Genomic DNA, 19,489 nt, shown 5'->3' with positions numbered 1-19,489 from the left:
AGTTAGTGATCCCAGTTATAAAACATGGAAAGTTACTCTGTGTAGATGTGTGTGGACTAAAGGTAGGAACATAACCGAGTCAGGAAATGCTATAGGCTAATTACAAACACTGCTGATCTGGAGGATTGCTCTAACCACTGCAAAGGTCAAGGTCTTCAGAAAATTATGGAGTAAAGGGAAGGAAAGGATGTGGTGCAAATTATGTATGGTCTATGAGAGTAAGTTACTTAGTCCAGATGAACATGATTTTAAGATATAACACACAGTTCACCTTTAAACCAATCTGGATCTTCCTTACGGTTTTCAGCTGAAATATTTTCACCAGCTAACATGATAAACTCCTGTAGCAATTTCCGTCTCTTGGCTGATCTCTCGCCCAAAAGCTCTTGGTTTGCAACCTGAGTTAGTTTTTCACTATCTTTACTATTCAATGAATTGCAAACAATATCCAAAGAGACAAGAAACCCTGTAAATTAAATGGAGATACAAGTGTTAAACCTGTCTGAATTGAAGTAGCAATAAGTATTATAAATAACAGCCAAGCATTATTATTCATTAAATCTACAAATCTGCCCAATGCCAACTCAATCCACTCCCTGCAGGTTGCTCCAATTGATCCTCCTTCAGTGCTGCCCTCCCCCACTCAAACTTCCCCAGTGCTGTTCCAAAAGACCCCACCCTCCAATGACCAAAGTCACAGGGCTCTGGAAAAACTCACCCGCCCCAATTTCAACTACAGTTCTTGTTCTTTTCCCGATCCAACCTCCAGGTGCCTTGGAATGTTTAATTGAGGTCTTTTCACAAAAGGTAATGGGAGAGAAACAATTCTACATTACCATCCCAGCCATATCAACCTTGATCATGAATGGGTGCATTGGAAGAAAACGCCTTTTAAGTTGCTCTGTAATTTGTCAGCGTCATAGAGTCAGAGAAAATTACAGCTCAGAAACAGGCCCTTTGGCCCATCTAGTCTGTGTCAAACCACTTAAACTGCCTACTCCCATTGATCTGCCCCAGAATCATAATCCTCCATACACCTACCACCCATGTACCTATCCAAACATTCCTCCCTCAATAATTTCAACAGAAGCTGAAACAAACTGCAAAGCATCCTTCATATTGTTTACATTGTGTCTTGTTACATAAAACGACACATGGAGTATTGCTGTTCCAATACAATACATTCTACGTCTGAATCAACAAATAAGAACAGATGTTGGTCTGACCAACCAACTGGTCATAACAGAGATCTCTCAGAAGGTAGATGCAAAGAAGACTTTCAGGTAAAAGATACTTTGAAGTTAATTTGTAGGCAGTGCAATTCAATCATAAATCTAAACAAATGAAACTATATAGGTATAAAACATAGAACATAGAAAACCTACAGCACAATACAGGCCCTTCGGCCCACAAAGCTGTGCTGAACATGTCCTTACCTTAGAACTACCTAGCCTTACCCATAGCCCTCTATTCTTCTAAGCTCCATGCACCTATCCAGGAGCCTCCTAAAAGACCCTATCATTTCTGCCTCCACCACCATTGTCGGCAGCCCATTCCAAGCACTCATCGCTCTCTGTGTAAAAAAAATTACCCCTGATATCTCCTCTGTATCTACTTCCAAGCACCTTCAAACTTTGCCCTCTTGTGTTAGCCATTTCAGCCCTGGGGAAAAGCCTCTGACTATCCACACGACCAATGCCTCTCATTATCTTATACACCTCTATCAGGTCACCTCTGATCCTCTGTTGCTCCAAGGAGAAAAGGCCAAGTTCACTCAACCTATTCTCTTAAGGCATGCTCCCCAATCCAGGCAACATCCTTGTAAATCTCCTCTGCACCCTTTCTATGGTTTCCACGTCCTATTCCAAGTAGGGTCTGACCAGGGTCCTCTATAGCTGTAAACAGGAAACAGTGGCTAGCAAACAAAGCAAAGGTGCACAATTAACAAAACAAAGTTCCTTTACAGCATAAATGCAACAGGAAAAGTGACTGATAGCTGAAATTAAATCAAAAGAAGTGTTTTATATAGTAACTATTAGTAGAAGTTGGATACAGGACTGGAGGAGGATAAAATCTATCAGTAAAACAAGAGCAATGGGAATTACAGTATAACAAAAAAAAAATTGGAAAATTAACAGTTAGAGCATCTATGGATGTATCAAACATGAAGGAGCAGAAAAGGCAAGTAGAGCTTTATTTTTCAGGGATAGGAGAATTTGTATCAGAGAACAAGGAAATGATAGAGAAATTAAATAAGTACTTGCATATGTTTTCATGGAAGATATACCAGAAACAAGAGAACCAAGAGACTAGTGAGAAAAGAGGGGAATAATTAAAGTATGTCTAGAAAGGTTTGTGAGCTTAGTTCCTGGATCTTCACAATCTATATTAAACATCTGGCTGAGGTGACCAGAGGTCATATTTCCAACTTTGCTAGTGATACAAAACCCTGAAGGATTGTGAATAATGAAGAGGATGTAAAGAGATTTCCACAAGAAATAGACAAGCTACATGAGTGCATAGAAACATGGTTGATGGGTACAGTGTGGAAAATTTAGCGTCCACTGTTTCGACAAACAAAACATAAAAGCACTGGGTTTGTTTAATGGTGAGAACTGGAGTTGTGTTGAGACAGTGTAGCTAAAGCAAGATGGCAATCACCTCTGAGACACAAGTAACTGCAGGTGCTGGAGTCTAGAGCAGCACAAAAAGTGCTGAAGGAACTCAGCAAGCCAGGCAGAATCTACGGTGGGACGTGGGCAGTTGACATTTGGGTCAACACTGTTCATCTGGACTCCAAATAGGTCCAGATGAGAACTCACAATGTGAAATATAGACAGTCCATTTCCATCCATAGATGCTCCTTACCCGCTGAGTACCCCAAGCTCTTTGTGTGTTGTGCAGATCACTTTTTTTCGAGTAAGAAGGGAAGATGTATTTGCTCTGGACTATCAAGTTCAACTTCTTCCCTGTACACTAATGATTTCCATTGCCACCCCACCACATCTAAACCCAAATCCCTGGAATGGTTCTCTCTAAATATGAAACCACTCCCCTGCCATGTCATCCACCAATCTTCTACCAAAATAGCCCACCCTGTTCATTGCCAACCACCCTCACTTACCTTCTTTCCACTCCTGTCCTTCCTCCAGAATGACCAGCTCACAGTTATCCTTCAAGGTTAAGAAATACTCTGCATCAATTTCTGTCCCATCTTCAGATAGGCACACACGACATTTGTTTGGTGGCAGCTAATCAAAATAATAACCAGTAGTTATTATCAAATATAATAAACAATGTTGTCATTTCAATGAAATAATTTTTAGACATTCATTTGTGACTTGGTTCCATTGCCTGTGGTCTCCCATGTGCAGACTTTTTGAATTGAATGATCTTTATTGTCATTATACATAGGTAAAATGAAACTCTGGCTTCCTCTCAGGCAATTAAATAAAGTGGTAGATAAAAACAAGACAGTAATAGAAAAACAGTATTAAATAGATAAGTAGCAGAAAATAAGCTGCAGCAGCACCAGCATATCACAGTAATGCACAAAGTGCCGTTACTGCAAGTATTTGAGTCCTTGTGTGTGCCCGTGTGTGCTCACAGTCTCAGTCATTGTTCTGTGGGAGTGGTGTGATGGAGGCCACAGCTCTGGGATAGAAGCTGTTCCTCAGTCTATTTGTTCTGGCTTTTAGCATCCTGAACCTTTTGCTGGACGGCAGCGGGTCAGACAGGGAGTGGCCGGGGTGTGTGGTGTCTCTGGTTATGCTGATTGCTTTCCTCCTGAGTCTGCTGGAATAGATGGTGTCCAGTCCTGGGAGCTCCATCCCGACAATTCGCTGGGCTGCCTTCACCACGCGATGCAGGTCTTGTCGCTCAGTGACTATGCAGCTGGCATACCACACTGTGGCACTGTTGGTCAGGATGGTTTCAATTGTGCTTCTGTAGAAGTTAACATAGAAACATAGAAAATAGGTGCAGGAGTAGGCCATTTGGCCCTTCGAGCCTGCACCGCCATTTATTATGATCATGGCTGATCATCCAACTCAGAACCCCGCCCCAGCCTTCCCTCCATACCCCCTGATCCCTGTAGCCACAAGGGCCATATCTAACTACCTCTTAAATATAGCCAATGAACTGGCCTCAACTGCTTCCTGTGGCAGAGAATTCCACAGATTCACCACTCTCTGAGTGAAGAAGTTTTTCCTAATCTCGGTCCTAAAAGGCTTCCCCTTTATCCTCAAACTGTGACCCCTTGTTCTGGACTTCCCCAACATCGGGAACAATCTTCCTGCATCTAGCCTTTCCAATCCCTTTAGGATTTTATACGTTTCAATCAGATCCTCCCTCAATCTTCTAAATTCCAATGAGTACAAGCCCAGTTCATTCAGTCTTTCTTCATATGAAAGTCCTGCCATCCCGGGAATCAATCTGGTGAACCTTCTTTGTACTCCCTCTATGGCAAGGATGTCTTTCCTCAGATTAGGGGACCAAAACTGCACACAATACTCCAGGTGTGGTCTCACCAAGGCCTTGTACAACTGCAGTAGTACCTCCCTGCTCCTGTACTCAAATCCTCTTGCTATAAATGCCAGCATACCATTCGCCTTTTTCACCGCCTGCTGTACCTGCATGCCCACTTTCAATGACTGGTGTATAATGACACCCAGGTCTCATTGCACCTCCCCTTTTCCTAATCGGCCACCATTCAGATAATAATCTGTTTTCCTATTTTTGCCACCAAGGTGGATAACTTCACATTTATCCACATTAAATTGCATCTGCCATGAATTTGCCCACTCACCCAACCTATCCAAGTCACCCTGCATCCTCTTAGCATCCTCCTCACAGCTAACACTGCCACCCAGCTTCGTGTCATCCGCAAACTTGGAGATGCTGCATTTAATTCCCTCATCCAAGTCATTAATATATATTATAAACAACTGGGGTCCCAGCACTGAGCCTTGCAGTACCCCACTAGTCACCGCCTGCCATTCTGAAAAGGTCCCGTTTATCCCCACTCTTTGCTTCCTGTCTGCCAACTAATTCTCTATCCACATCAATACCTTACCCCCAATACCGTGTGCTTTAAGTTTGCACACTAATCTCCTGTGTGGGACCTTGTCAAAAACCTTTTGAAAATCCAAATATACCACATCCACTGGTTCTCCCCTATCCACTCTACTAGTTACATCCTCAAAAAATTCAATGAGATTCGTCAGACATGATTTTCCCTTCACAAATCCATGCTGACTTTGAAGTTAAGCAACAGCTTTTGTGGGAGTTTAGCCTGTTTCAGCTTTCTGAGGAAGAAGAGTCTTCGTTGAATGTCTGAATGTGGAGACTCTTATCTTTTTGGTCCTGCATGCCCTGGTTTGCAGTCATCAGGCTATCTCAACTAAGGCTCTAGCACACAGAGAGAGCCAAGAGTAGTTAAAGGGTTCCATTAAAAAACTGAGAAATGTTTGTCCCCAAAACTTTCCTGCATCTAAGTGTATCTGCCTCAGCACTGACTTAAAAGTAGGGAGGTTCATTAAAATTCATTTAAAGATAAAGAAGAAAATATATAAAACACTTAATATTTTTAAAAAATATTGAACAAAACCAGAATAAAAATTGGAACTAAATTTCTCCCTTTATATTCCACAATTCTTCCCATTGACATCAGCATGATCATGGATTCTGGGCTCAGTTTAAATAAATATGATGGTAATTCTGGACTGATGTGTTCTACATTAGTGCAGGTCACAGAGTTGATTCAGTTAGTACCATTATTTTGCTATTTGGCGTGCAAATCCAGGATCGCATGGATATATCATTAAGTAGCTTGGGGTGGGGGGGGGGGAGGATTTACAAATGATGATAAAATAGCATGGTTATTTTCTGAGGAAATACACCAGAGCAAAGTTTAATATTTTGTATTTGAATTACTGAGAATTGGTGAAAAGTGTCAGTCGAATTCACTATTCAATGGGTAGGACTTCAGGGCCAAACTGGCAATACTAAAGATAAGCACATAGATACACAAAAGAAACATGTTTCAGAACTACTTCAATGACACTCAACATCCGATGTATCTATTGAAGTGTGATGTCACAATATATTGATTAGAAGAGGGCACAGCTTATCTGACATGCTACACTGTTAACAATTTGAAAACATTTCTGTTCAAATCAACATATAATGTATTCATTAAAGATGAAAGTGCTACAGCTCACTCAGAATCAAAATCAGATTTAATATCACTGGCATATGTCATGAAATTTGTTTTTTTGGCAGTAATACATTGTAATACGTAACAATAAAAATGATAAATTACAATTAGAATATATTTTTAAAAAGGTTAAATTAAATAAGTAATGCAAATAGGCAGGAGGAGAAGATGGCAGCGCGCCGTGTGTGCACAGCACTCCGGTGAGAATGATATCATATCTGTTAAATAGGGGCCGTGGACAATTCTGATTTGATGGAGAATGGACGTGAAAGCACAGAGGATCCACCTGCAGAAATTTCTGAAACGCCCATTCGCTGCTGTCGTTACTGTGTGGTCCTGAATCTTTCGGAGGGTAGGCCTCAAAATCCCCGGCCTTGCCTGCTTTTGGCGACCGAGAAGGAGGTCGAATCGCTTGGATAGAGATGGCGCTCAGTACTCGGTGTCGGACGGCTGATCAGAGCTCGAAGTTTTCGGATGACTCAGGGTCGGATTGTGGTCGGCATGGCAGGGAGAGTTTTTCTTGCTTCTCCCGTCCGCGTGAGATGTGGGACATTTGAGAAACTTTGAACTTTACTGTGCTCATGGACTTCTTCATTAAGTTGTGGTATCGTTACACTGTTTGTAACTATATGTTATAATTATGTGGTTTTGTCAGTTTTTCCAGTTTTGGATTGTCCTATGTTTTGTGATATCACACCGGAGGAAATAATGTATCATTTCTTAATGCATGCATTACTAAATGACAATAAAAGAGGGCTACGTGTCTTCATAATCATAAATTTCTGCTCATGGGTTCAGAAATCTGGTGGCGGAGAGGAAGAAACCATTCCTGAAATATTGAGTGTGTATCTTCAGGCTCCTGTATGTCTTCCTTGATGGTAGCAATGACAGGAGGGTATGTTCTGAGTGATGGGGGTCCTTAATGATGGATGTCCACATATTCAGGCATTGTCTTTCTCAGGTATCCTGGATGGTGGGAAGGCTGGTGCCCATGATGGAGCTGGTTGAGTTTAGCACGTTCTGCAGCTTTTACTGATCCCGTGGAGTGCCCCCCCCCCGCTCACCCCCCCCCCCATACCAGAGGGTGATGCAACCAGTTAGAGTGCCCTCTCTGGTACATCTGTAAGAATTTGATACAGAATTAGAAAATTATATGCCGTTGATGACATACCAATGCTCCTCAAACACCGAATGAAATATAACGACTGTTGTGCCTTCTTTTTAATTGCATCAGTATGTTGGGCCCAGGTCCAATAGATCCTCAGAGATGTGGACACCCAAGAAATTGAAACTGTGTACCCTTTCCACCTCTCATCCCTCAATGAGGACTGGTCTGTGTTCCTTTGAATTACCCTCCCTGAAGTCTGCAGATCAATTCCTTGGTCTAACTGATGTTGATTGCAAGGTTGTTGCTGCAATGCCACTCAAGCAGCCGATCTATCTTGGTCCTCTACACCTCCCTGTCACCACCTGAAATTCTGCCAACAATCATTGTGTCATTGGCAAATTAATAGATGCTGTTTGAGCTGTACATAGCTACGCAATAATGGGTGTAGGAAGGGTAGAGCAGTGGCCGAAGCACACAGCTTTGAGGGATGCCAGTGTTGATTGTCAGCGACAAGGAGATATTGTTTCCAATCCACACTGACTGTGGTCTCCCGGTGAGGAAATCATGGATCCAGTTACAGAGGCCCAGGATCTGGAGCTTGTTGAGCAGACTGAGGGTATGATTGTGTTGAATATTGAGCTGTAGTCAATAAACAGCAGCATGATGAAAGTATTGTCCAGCTGATCCAAGGCCGAGTTGGGAGCCAGTGAGTTTGCATCCACTGCAGACCAATTGTGGTGATAGGCAAATTGCAGCTGGTCCAGATCCTTGCTGTCTCCATTTTTCATTGTTGTCAGCAGCTTTGTAAATGATTTATAGTGGTTTCTGTAAACATTGATTTTCTCCTTTATGCTGAATGGAGCTAGTCTGTGAGGCAGGTGGAAACCTGTACATGCAATGTCCCCTCCAGGACCAAGATCACTCCAACGACAGTCTTGGAGTTACAGCATAAGGGTGCCACATGTTTGGAGGACCAGCTCCAAGTCGTTGTCAACTAATTTATAGAAGCATTCAACAGAACAGGTCTTATTGCTGTGAGCCATCATAATCCAAAGGTCATCCAGACCTGCTGCACAACAAAACCAGCTACTGCCAACCTCTGCTCACTTCCACAACTAACTCACTCAACCTCCCCAAGGAATGTGAGGGTTTTCCATGGGGGCTCCAGTTTCCTTCCACAGTCCAAAGTTGTACCGGGTGGGTTAATTGCTCATTAGGTTGAATTATCCTGTGATCAGGTTAGAGATAATTGGGTTTGTTGAGGGCTGCTGGGGCAGCATGCCTTGAAGAGCCAGAAGGGCCTACTCCATGCTGTGCCACTGAATTAAAAATAAATAAATAAGGCTACACGATGAGAGCTGCGAAACACAGATTGTTTCCCAAATCTCAGCACCATGACCAAGTGACAGCAATTCATTTGAGGTTCTGAATAGCCAACAAGATCTGGTCACAACATAATTGAGTCTTTGGTGCCAACCCCAAGCACATTCGCCTGGCTCACATGGACATGCCACAGTTCTGGGCTCTGTCCTGGTAAGGGATTATCAAGAAGAACAGAGTAAACAGCTGAAGGGCTTTCAATCATACTGAGAGCCTGAGTCCCCTTGTCGAGAGAATGTAGGAGCCTAGTGTAAACATAGGAAGGAATATGAAGCCTTTGAGGTGAGAACCTCCTTCTCCACCTGTGACAATCTGTGGGTCTGACACTGGTCTTATCACCTTTTTCAAGTCCCGGTAATCTGGAGTGAATGCATGTCATCCTAGATCCTAAAGAAGAAGAAATGGAGGAAGAAAAATCTGCCTTCACATAGTGGTTTTCATGATAATCAATGATCCAAATGGGCTTTATATTCAGTAAAGTAGTTTAGAAGTGCAGGCACTGTGGATATGTGGGAATTACAACAGCCGTTCTACAGATAGCAAACTCTGACAAACAGCAATGTGATAATTTCCTCTCAATAATAATAGCCAAACGACAGATTTCTCCCCATTTGTTCAAGAATCATGTCACAAGATGTCAAACTTGAGAAATCACATGGGGTCTTGATTTGTAGCTGAATCAAAAAGCTCACACCTCAGTGACCAAAGCTTCAACTATACTTTATACCTTATTGTCGCCAAACAATTGGTACTAGAACATACAATCATCACAGCGATATTTGATTCTGCGCTTTCCGCTCCCTGGATTACAAATAGTAAACATTAAAAATAGTAAAAGTTAGTCAATATTAAAAATTTAAATTATAAATCATAAATAGAAAATAGAAAAGTGGAAAGTAAGGTAGTGCAAAAAAACCGAGAGGCAGGTCTGGATAATTGGGGGTTACGGCCCAGATCCGGGTCAGGATCCGTTCAGCAGTCTTATCACAGTTGGAAAGAAGCTGTTCCCAAATCTGGCCGTATTAATCTTCAAGCTCCTGAGACTTCTCCTGGAGGGAAGAGGAACGAAAAGTGTGTTGGCTGGGTGGGTCGTGTCCTTGGTTATCCTGGCAGCACTGCTCTGACAGTGTGTAGTGTAAAGTGAGTCCAAGGACGGAAGATTGGTTTGTGTGATGTGCTGCGCTTCTTTTGGTCTTGGACAGGACAACTTCCGTACCAGGTTGTGATGCACCCTATAAGAATGCTTTCTATGGTGCATCTATAAAAATTAGGGAGGGTTTTAGGGGACAGGCTAAATTTCTTTAGTTTTCTCAGGAAGTAAAGGCGCTGGTGGGCCTTCTTGGCAGTGAACTCTGCTTGGTTGGACCAAGTCAGGTCATTTGTGATATTGACCCCAAGGAACTTAAAGCTTTTGACCTGTTCCACTTGCACACCACCGATGTAAATTGGGTCGTGCAGTCCACTACTCCTTCTGAGGTCAACAACCAATTCCTTCGTCTTGCTGACATTGAGGAATAGGTTATTGTCTTCGCACCATGCCACCAGGTTCTTAATTTCCTCTCTGTACTCAAACTCATCATTACCCGAGATACGGCCTACAATTGTTGTGTCATCAGCAAACTTATATATTGAGTTTGATGGACACTTGGCTACACAATCATGGGTGTACAGTGAGTACAGCAGGGGGCTGAGTACACAGCTTTGTGGGGCACTGGTGCTCAGAGTGATTGTAGAGGAGAGCTTGTCCCCTATTTTTACAGCCTGGGTCCTGTCTGTGAGGAAGTTGAAGATCCAGCTGCAGATCTGAGTGCTAAGGTCCAGGTTCCGGAGCTTAGGAATCAGTTTATTTGGAATGATGGTATTAAAGGCAGAGCTGTAGTCAATGAAAAGGAGCTTTACGTATGCATCTTTATTTTCCAGGTGTTCTAAGGAGGAATGTAGGGCCAGAGAGATGGCATCTGCTGTTGACCTGTTGCCCTGGTAGGCGAATTGCAAAGCATTGAGGTTGACTGGTAGGCTGTGGTTGATGTGTGCCATAACCAATCTCTCGAAGCACTTCATAACAATTGATGTCAGAGCCACATGTCGATAGTCATTCAGGCATGCCACCTTGCTCTCCTTCGGCACTGGGATTATTGTTGCCTTTTTAAAACATGAGGGGATCTTAGACTGAACTTTATGTTCAAATTTCTGGAAAGGGCTTTGAAACCCAAGTCAGACTCAACTGAGGATTTGATCAGTATAGCTTATTATTTTTTATAAAAATGCTTTGAAATGGTGGCCAGTTCCTCAATTTGCACATTGCACAATCTGTAAGCTTCCAGGCTGAGAAGAATCACAAACCTCTTAATGGTGCCCGACCATTTAAGATGATTATGCCTGATCTATGCTGACACCAACTCTTCTACTGTGTCAATTCCCCGCAGCCCTGACTGCTTTGATCATTCAGATGTTTCAAATACTTAAATTCTCTCTATTTTGGTTCCATTATGTCACTATCTCTGAGTGCGAGTGAGGGGAAAAAAGTCAAAAGAACATTATGAGAGAAGATGTGACAGGATTCCAGAGAAATAATGAAACAGGCATTGGGACTGATTGCAACTGGCCTGGACCTGATCTTCTTTTGTGTTATAATGCGCAAGTTCCTACTCATTCTGGTGAAGATGTGAAAGGTAGTATGGTAACCACATTATCCTCGGCTTCATATCGGTGTTTGCTGTTTTGATGAGCTGCATTGGCAACGCATGAGCGGTGAGCACTAACTGGTGGCGTGTTCGTATTCAAGACTGGAGCAACAAGAGATTGCAGGTGCTGGAATCTGAGCTAAACTGTCAGAAACATTTAGCGAGGCAAACATCAACTGTGGAAGCGGGTGGGTGGGGGGGTCTCATTAACATCTATAGGTTCGGATAGATTGTAACATCGGTGGAAACGATAGTCTAATCATGTTGTCCAATTTGCGGAATCCAAAGCATGTTTCAAACTGAGTGGCAAGAGACCCTTTTATTCTCGCCTGACCTGGGACCCGACTCCTGATTCAAAAGAAAAGGGTGTCATTCTTTTAGACTTCGTTCCGGTTCAACTTCAAACGGTTCTAAAACCAATATATAAACCAATAAACCGTGCTACCAAGTACAGAAGACATTGTTCTTTGGTGACAATAAAAGTTTGTAAAGTAAGTCAACTCAAGAACGTGAAATTCAACATTAGGGAAATGAAAGACATTTCCGGGTTGCTTGTTCACAGCAGATCCCGCTTCAATTATTCAAGTTCTTTTGTATTCAATCTATTAAAATTTTACCTGCAATTTCTTACATCCTTTTTGTAACAGCTCGTCCAAGCTGTGGGCCACGATTCCATATTTTGTGTCATTGTGCAAACTCTTCACTTTAAATGGTCTGGCGCTCATGATTGTTACCGCCGGAGTCTGTGCGCAGGCGCGTTCCGTGCGGAGGCTCGGCTCGCGGCCGGTGGAAGCGAGGAGGAGCCACGATCAGCGATACAAAGGACAGAAAATACTCTGCACTCGGCTTGACTTAACATTACAGGTCAAAGACCTTACGTTGTAGAAGATCACTGCGTGTGGCCAAGTTCCTCTTCCTTCCTTCGATTTATTTGGGACTTGGCCGTTACAAAATCACACCTATGTTGAATACACAAACAAGAGAAAATCTGCAGCTGCCGGAATTCCGAGCGACACATACAAAATGCTGGAGTAACGCAGCAGGGCAGGCAGCATCTATGGAAAAACGTACAGTCGACTGCCAGAGGGTTTCGGCCCGAAATGCCGACTGTACCTTTTCCCATAAATGCTGCCTGGCCTGCTGAGTTCTTCCAGCATTGTGTGTGTTATGTTGAACACAGATGGTTGGCAGGGTGGTTGCTAAATATACCAGCTAGTTGAGTGTTGCCACAGCTGACTCCTGAGGGTCAGGAGAACGAACACATACCAGTCCTTATAGAGGGATCGGAAGTAGAGAGAGAGTGAGCAATTTGAAGTTCCTGGGTGTCAATATCTCTGGGGACCTAACCTGGTCCCAACATATCGATGCAGCTATAAAGAAGGCAAGACAGCGGCCATGTTTCATCAGGAGTTTGGTGAGATTTGGTATGTCACCTAAAACACTCGAAAATTTCGACAGAAATACCGTAGAGAGCATTCTGACAGGCTGCATCTCCGTCTGGTATGGGGAGGGGGCGACCGCATAGGATCGGAGTAAACTGCAGAGAGTTGTTAATTTAGTCAGCACCATCCTGGGTACCAGCCTCCGTCGTATCCAAGACATCTTCAAGGAGCGGTGCCTAGAAAAGGCGGCGTCCATCATTAAGGACCCCCACCACCCAGGACATACCTTCTCATTGTTACCATCAGGAAGGAGGTACAGGAGCTTGAAGGCACACACTCAGCGATTCAGTAACAGCTTCTTCCCCTCTGTCATCCAATTTCTGAAGGGACATTGAACCCAAGAACACTACCACTATTTTTTATTTCAGCTTTTGCATTACTTAATTAATTTAATTATTTAATATACATATATAATGACAGTAACTTTCAACTTTTACATACTACAGTATTATTAATTAAATTTATATTAATTAAAAATCCAGTTCCTTGAAGGCCGTGTTAGAGATCTGGAGCAGCAGCTGGATGACATTTGGCTTGTACGGGAGAGTGAGGCGATTATTGATCAGAGTTACAGGGAAGGTAGTCACCCTTAAGTTGCAGGAGGCGACTGGCTGTGTGACTGTCGGGAGAAATGGAAATGTGAATAGCCAGTTAGCGGAGAGCACCTCCGTGGTCATCCCCCTCAATAATAAGTATACCGCTTTGGATACTGTTGTGGGGTGTGACCTCCCAGGGGAATGCCACGGAGACCGGGTTACCGGCGCTGAGGCTGGGTCCGGAGTGTGGAAGGGAAAGAGGGAGCAGAAGGGAGCGGTAGTGATCAGGGACTCAATAGTCAGCGGAACAGACAGGAGATTCTGTGGACGTGAACGGGACACCCGGATGGTATGTTGCCTCTCAGATACCAGGATCACGTCCACAACATTTTGAAGGGGGAGGGAGGGCAGCCAGATGTCTTGGTACATATTGGTACCAATGACATAGGAAGGAAAAGCAAAGAGGTCCTGAAGAGAGAATTTAGAGAGCTCGGCAGAAAGCTGAGAAGCAGGACCTCCAGAGAAGCAATTTCTGAATTGCTGCCTGTGCCACGTGCCCGTGAGGGCAGAAACGGGATGATTTGGCAGATAGATGTGTGGCTGAGAAACTGGTACAGGGGGCAAGGCTTCAGGTTCTTGAATCATTGGGATCTCTTCTGAGGAGACATGACCTGTACAAAAGTGACCGGTGCACCTAAATCCAAGGGTGGGGGGCGAGGCAATATTCTCGCAGACAGGTTTGTTGGAGCCGTTGGGGAGGGTTTAGCCTAATTTGGCAGGGAGGTGGGATCCGAACTGAAGGGACAGGACAGGAGGGATGGTAAAAAAAAGCAAAGCTAGCGTGCAGTCAGACTATCAAAAAGGGCAGGCAGATGATAGGACAAAATTGCAGCCAGTGTATTAAGGATTCAGGATCAAAAAGGGTAGCAAATACAGTACTCAAAGTGTTATATCTCAATGCACAGAGTATAAGAAATAAGGTGGATGATCTTGTTACACAATTACAGATTATCAGGTATGATGTTGTGACCATCACTAAGTCATGGCTGAAGGATGGCTGTAGTTAGGAAATGAATGTCCAAGGTATCAGAGGTATAGGAAGGTCACATGGCAGGCAGTGTGGCTCTGCTGATAAAGAATGGCATCAAATCAGTAGGAAAATGTAGCATAGGATCGGAAGATGTTGAATCCTTGTGGGTTGAATTAAGAAACTACAAGGGTATTAGGACCCTGATGGCAGGTATATACAGGCCTCCAAGTAGTAGCTGGGATTTGGGCCACAGATTATAATGGGAAATAGAAAAAGGTGTGTCAAGAGGGAAATGTTATGATAGTCCTGGGTGATTTTAACATGCATGTCAATTGGGAAAATCAGGTTGGTAATAGATCTTAAGAGAGTGAGTTTGTTAAATGCCTAAGAGAAGGACTTTTAGAGCAGTTTGTCATTAAGCCTACTAGGGGATCAGCTATACTGGATTGGGTGCTATTTAGTGAACCAGAGGTGATTAGGGAGCTTAAGGTAAAGGAATCCTTAGGAAGCAGTGATCACAATATGAGTGAGTTCAACTTAAAGTTTGCTAGGGAGAAAGTAAAGTCTGACATAGCAGTATTTCAGTGGAGTAAATGTATGAGAGAGAAGTTGGCTAAAGTAAATTAGAAGGGGATGCTGGCAGGAATGACAGCAGAGCAGCAATGGCATGAGTTTCTGGGAGAAAAACAGGAAGGTGCGGGATAGATGTATTCCAAAAACAAAGAAATACTCAAATTATTGAAGTACAACCGTGGCTGACAAGGGAAGTGAAAGCTAATATATAAGCAAAAGAGTGGGCATTCAACAAAGCAAAAATTAGCTGGAAGATAGAAGATTTGGAAACTTTAAAAAACCTACAGAGAGCAACTAAAAGAATCACTAGGAGGGAAAAAATGAAATATGAAAGCAAGCTAGCAAACAATATCAAAGTGGATAGTACAAGCTTTTTCAAGCATGTAAAAAATAAAAGAGAGAAGAGAGTGGATAGAGGACCTCCAGAAAATGAGGCTGGAGAAATAAAAATGGAGGACAAGGAGATGTCACATGAACTAAAGGAGTATTTTGCATCAATCCTCACTGTGTAAGACACTAGCAGTGTGCCAGATGTTGAAGGGTTTGAGGGAAGAGAAGTCAGTGCAGTACAAGGGAGAAGGTGCTCAAAAAGTTGAAAGACCTAAGGGTACATAACTCACCTGGACCTGATGAACTGCACCCTAGGGTTCTGAAAGAGATAATGGTAGAGATTGTGGAGGCATTAGTAATGATCTTTCAAAAATTATTGGACTCTGGCATGGAAAACTCTGAATGTCACTCCATACTTTAAGAAAGGAGGAGGGCAGCAGAAAGGAAATTATAGACCAGTTAGCCTGACCTCAGTAGTTGGGAAGATGTTGGAGTCAATTGGTAAGGATGAGGTGATGTAGTACTTGGTGACACAGGACAAAATAGCACGAAGTCAGCATGGAAAATCTTGCCTGATGAACCTGTTGGAATTCTTTGAGGAGATTACAAGTAGGATAGATAAAGGGGATGCAGTGGATGTTGTATATTTGGACTTTCAAAAGGCCTTTGACAAGGTGCCACATATGAGTCTACTTACCTAGTTGAGAGCTTATGGTATTACAGGAAAGTTACTGGCATAGTTAAAGCATTGGCTGATAGGAAGGAAGCAGTGAGTGGGAATAAAAGGATCCTTTTCTGGTTGGCTGCTGATGACAAGTGGTGATCCGTAGGGGTCAGTGTTGGGATGAATTATATTATGCTGTATATCAATGATTTAAATGATGGAGTGGATAGCTTTGTTACCATGTTTGCAGATGATATGAAGATTGGTGGAGGGGCAGGTAAGGACTTAGAAAGATTAGGAGCAGGGCAAGAGAGTGGCAAATGAAATACAATGTTGGAAATGTATAGTCATGTACTTTGGTAGTAGAAGTAAATATGCAGACTATTTTATAAATGGGGAAAAAATCTAAACATCTGAGATGCAAAGGGGCTTGGGAATCCTTGTGCAAACACCCTAAAGGTTAACTTGCAGGTAGAGTCTGTGGTGAGGAAGGCAAATATGATGGCAGTATATAGTATTAATGGTAAGACTCTTGGCAGTGTGGAGGATCAGAGGGATCTTGGGGTCTGAGTCCATAAGACGCTCAAAGCAGCTGTGCCGGTTGACTCTGTGGTTAAGAAAGCATATGGTGTATTGGCCTTCATTGATCGTGAAATTGAATTTAGGAGCCGAGAGGTAATGTTGCAGCTATATAGGACCCTGGTCAAACCCCACTTGGAGTACTGTGCTCAGTTCTGGTCGCCTCACTACAGGAAGGATGTGGAAGCCATACAAAGGGTGCAGACGAGACTTACAAGGATGCTGCCTGGATTGGGGAGCATGCCTTATGAAAACAGGTTGAGTGAACTCGGCCTTTTCTCCTTGCAGCGACAGAGGATGAGCGGTGTATAAGAGGATGAGAGGCATTGATCATGTGGATAGTCAGAGGCTTTTTCCCAGGGCTGACATGGTTGCCACAAGAGGACACAGGTTTAAGGTGCTGGGGAGTAGGTACAGAGGAGATGTCAGGGGTAAGTTTTTTACGCAGAGAGTGGTGAGTGCGTGGAATGGGCTGCCGGCAACGGTGGTGGAGGTGGATACTATAGGGTCTTTTAAGGGACTTTTGGATAGGTACATGGAGATTAGAAAAATAGAGGGCTATGGGTAAGCCTAGTAATTTCTATGATAGGGACATGTTTGGCACAGCTGTGGACCGAAGGGCCTGTAGTGTGCTGTAGATTTTCTATGTTTCTAAATGCAATGTTAGCATTCATTTCAAGAGGTTTAGAATACAAGAGCAGGGATGTGATGCTGAGGCTTTGTAAGGCACTGGTGAGGCCTCACCTTGAGTACTGTGAACAGTTTTGGGCTCCTCATCCAAGAAAAGGTGTGCTGACATTGGACAGCGTTCAGAGAAGGTTTACAAGGATGATTCCAAGAATGAAGGGGTTATCATACAAGGAATATTTGATGGCCCTGGGCCTGTACTCACTTGAATTTAGAAGGATTGGGGAGGGGGTATCTCATTGAAACCTTTCGATTGTCGAAAGGCCTAGACAGAGTAGATGTGGAAGGGATATTTCTCATGGTGGGGGAGTCTAGGACAAGAGGGCACAGCTTCAAGATAGTGCGGCATCCATTTAAAACAGAGATACGGAGACGTTTCTTTAGTCAGAGGGTGGTGAATTTGTGGAATTTTTGTTATCACAGGCAGCTGTGGAGGCCAGGTCATCTGGTGCGTTCCAGGCAGAGCTTGATAGGTTCTTAATTGGCATGGCATCAAAGGTTATGGGGAGAAGGCCAGGGAGTGGGGCTGACGAGGGGAAAAAAGGATCAACCAGCAGACTCGATGGGGGCAAATGGCCTAATTCTGCTCCTATGACTTATGGTCTTGTGGCCCATGTTATTATCATGTGTTGCATTGCACAGCTGCCACAAAGTTAACAGATTTCATGACATTTGCCAGTGATATTAAAGCTCATTCTGATTCTGATTCCGATTTTGAAGGAATGGACTGAAGGGCCTATTTCAGAAATGTTTGACTCTGTAACCAATAGTGCAGTGAGAAATATCCTGGAGATGTTTGTAGGCATGGACTGGAGAGTTAGTCAGACAGACAGACAGACAGACAGACATACTTTATTGATCCCGAGGGAAATTGGGTTTTGTTACAGTTGCACCAACCAAGAATAGAGTATAAATAGAGCAATATAAAACCATAAGTAATTAAATAATAGTATGTAAATTATGCCAGATGGAAATAAGACCAGGACCAGCCTATTGGCTCAAGGTGTCTGACCCTCCAAGGGAGGAGTTGTAAAGTTTGATAGCCACAGGCAGGAATGACTTCCTATGACGCTCAGTGTTGCATTTTCAGTCATTTTCTGAAGAATGCAAATGGAAAATTCTTCAGCAGCTGGAATTCGAAATGTAAAGTAGAAAACGTTGGCCAATCACAGACAGGAGAAAACCTGCAGATGCTGGAAATGCAAGCAACACACACAAGATGCTGGAGGAACTCAGCAGGCCAAGCAGCATCTATAGAACAGAGTAAAAAGTCGATGTTTCGGGCTGAAACCTTTCATCATCACAAGAGAAAAAAGCTTAGAAAGCGTTGGTAACACTTTGCACCTCAGGCAGTATACCTATGTGGAGAGTGAAAGTGGAATAAAAGTCTCTGTTTGATGACCTTTCATTGGGACTTTAAAATGCAGAGAAAGAGCAGGAAGAGACCACAAGGAATGGCTTGTGAATATTTGGAAGCCAAGATTCGGTTCACAATCTGGCCTTCTCTTCAGTGGAGAAACTGAATATACATTGGGTGACTGCTGAAGGGCATTCTATTCTCCACTCCACATTCTTCCTGAATTCCTCCTTAATTCTCCATCCCAATCCCACACTAATCTATCTGTATCTACTCTCCTTAATGATCACAACAAAACTGACATCTCATTTTCTTCTGGGTTTGTTGCTACTCAGATAATGCTTTTTCTGTTTGAATTTGAACTAGCAATCCATTTGTGATATTAACTCAGTTTTTCTCTCTCCACTGACACTGCCTGGTCCACTGGTGTACAGAGGTCATCACATCATACATCACAGAAATAGGCCCTTCTGGCCACCCCGTCAAAACTAATCCCTTTTCTCAACATCTGATCAAGGCAAGCCTTGATGACCCAATTCCTTGTCCAGATACTTCTTAAACATTGAAGGAGCCTCTAATTCTAACAGCTCTCTCAGACAATAACAAATCTTTCTTATCTCTCCTCTAAACCTCTCAATTCTTACCTTAAATCTTTGTCCTCTGGTTGTAGACAACTCTGCTCTGAGGAAAAGTTGGCTATTGTCATGTTAAGATATGCAATGCACAATTTCATACTCCTCTTCTGATTTTACGTTACAGCAACAACTCCGATCTGCATTTCTCTGCTTTGATATGTCCTTTGATTATGTTTTATTTCCCTCTTTATTATCCTTCATTTGAGGAATCATATTGACTACCCTGGCCTTACTCAATCAGAGATATTTCCTTTGTCCTATCCATTC

The 19,489-nt window shown here is 43.1% G+C and overlaps 1 protein-coding gene across 2 annotated transcripts in view; it reads right to left on the bottom strand.

Annotated features, from left to right (window-relative positions):
- Nucleotides 1-12,418, bottom strand: part of dffb (DNA fragmentation factor, beta polypeptide (caspase-activated DNase)) — a 28,731-nt gene extending 16,313 nt beyond the window's left edge. For both annotated transcript variants that reach the window (XM_072244735.1, XM_072244733.1), the window contains exons 1-3: nt 12,007-12,418; nt 3,125-3,251; nt 272-466 (exon numbers count right to left, since the gene is read on the bottom strand). In XM_072244735.1, the coding sequence (XP_072100836.1) occupies nt 272-466; nt 3,125-3,251; nt 12,007-12,114 (430 nt within the window). In that variant the 5' untranslated portion in view covers nt 12,115-12,418. The remainder of the gene's footprint in view (nt 1-271; nt 467-3,124; nt 3,252-12,006) is intronic.
- Nucleotides 12,419-19,489: the final 7,071 nt, after the last annotated feature.

Source organism: Mobula birostris, chromosome 27, assembly GCF_030028105.1.
Source record: "Mobula birostris isolate sMobBir1 chromosome 27, sMobBir1.hap1, whole genome shotgun sequence".
NCBI classification, from domain to species: domain Eukaryota; kingdom Metazoa; phylum Chordata; class Chondrichthyes; order Myliobatiformes; family Myliobatidae; genus Mobula; species Mobula birostris.
This window is presented reverse-complemented; position numbering and strand designations above follow the sequence as displayed.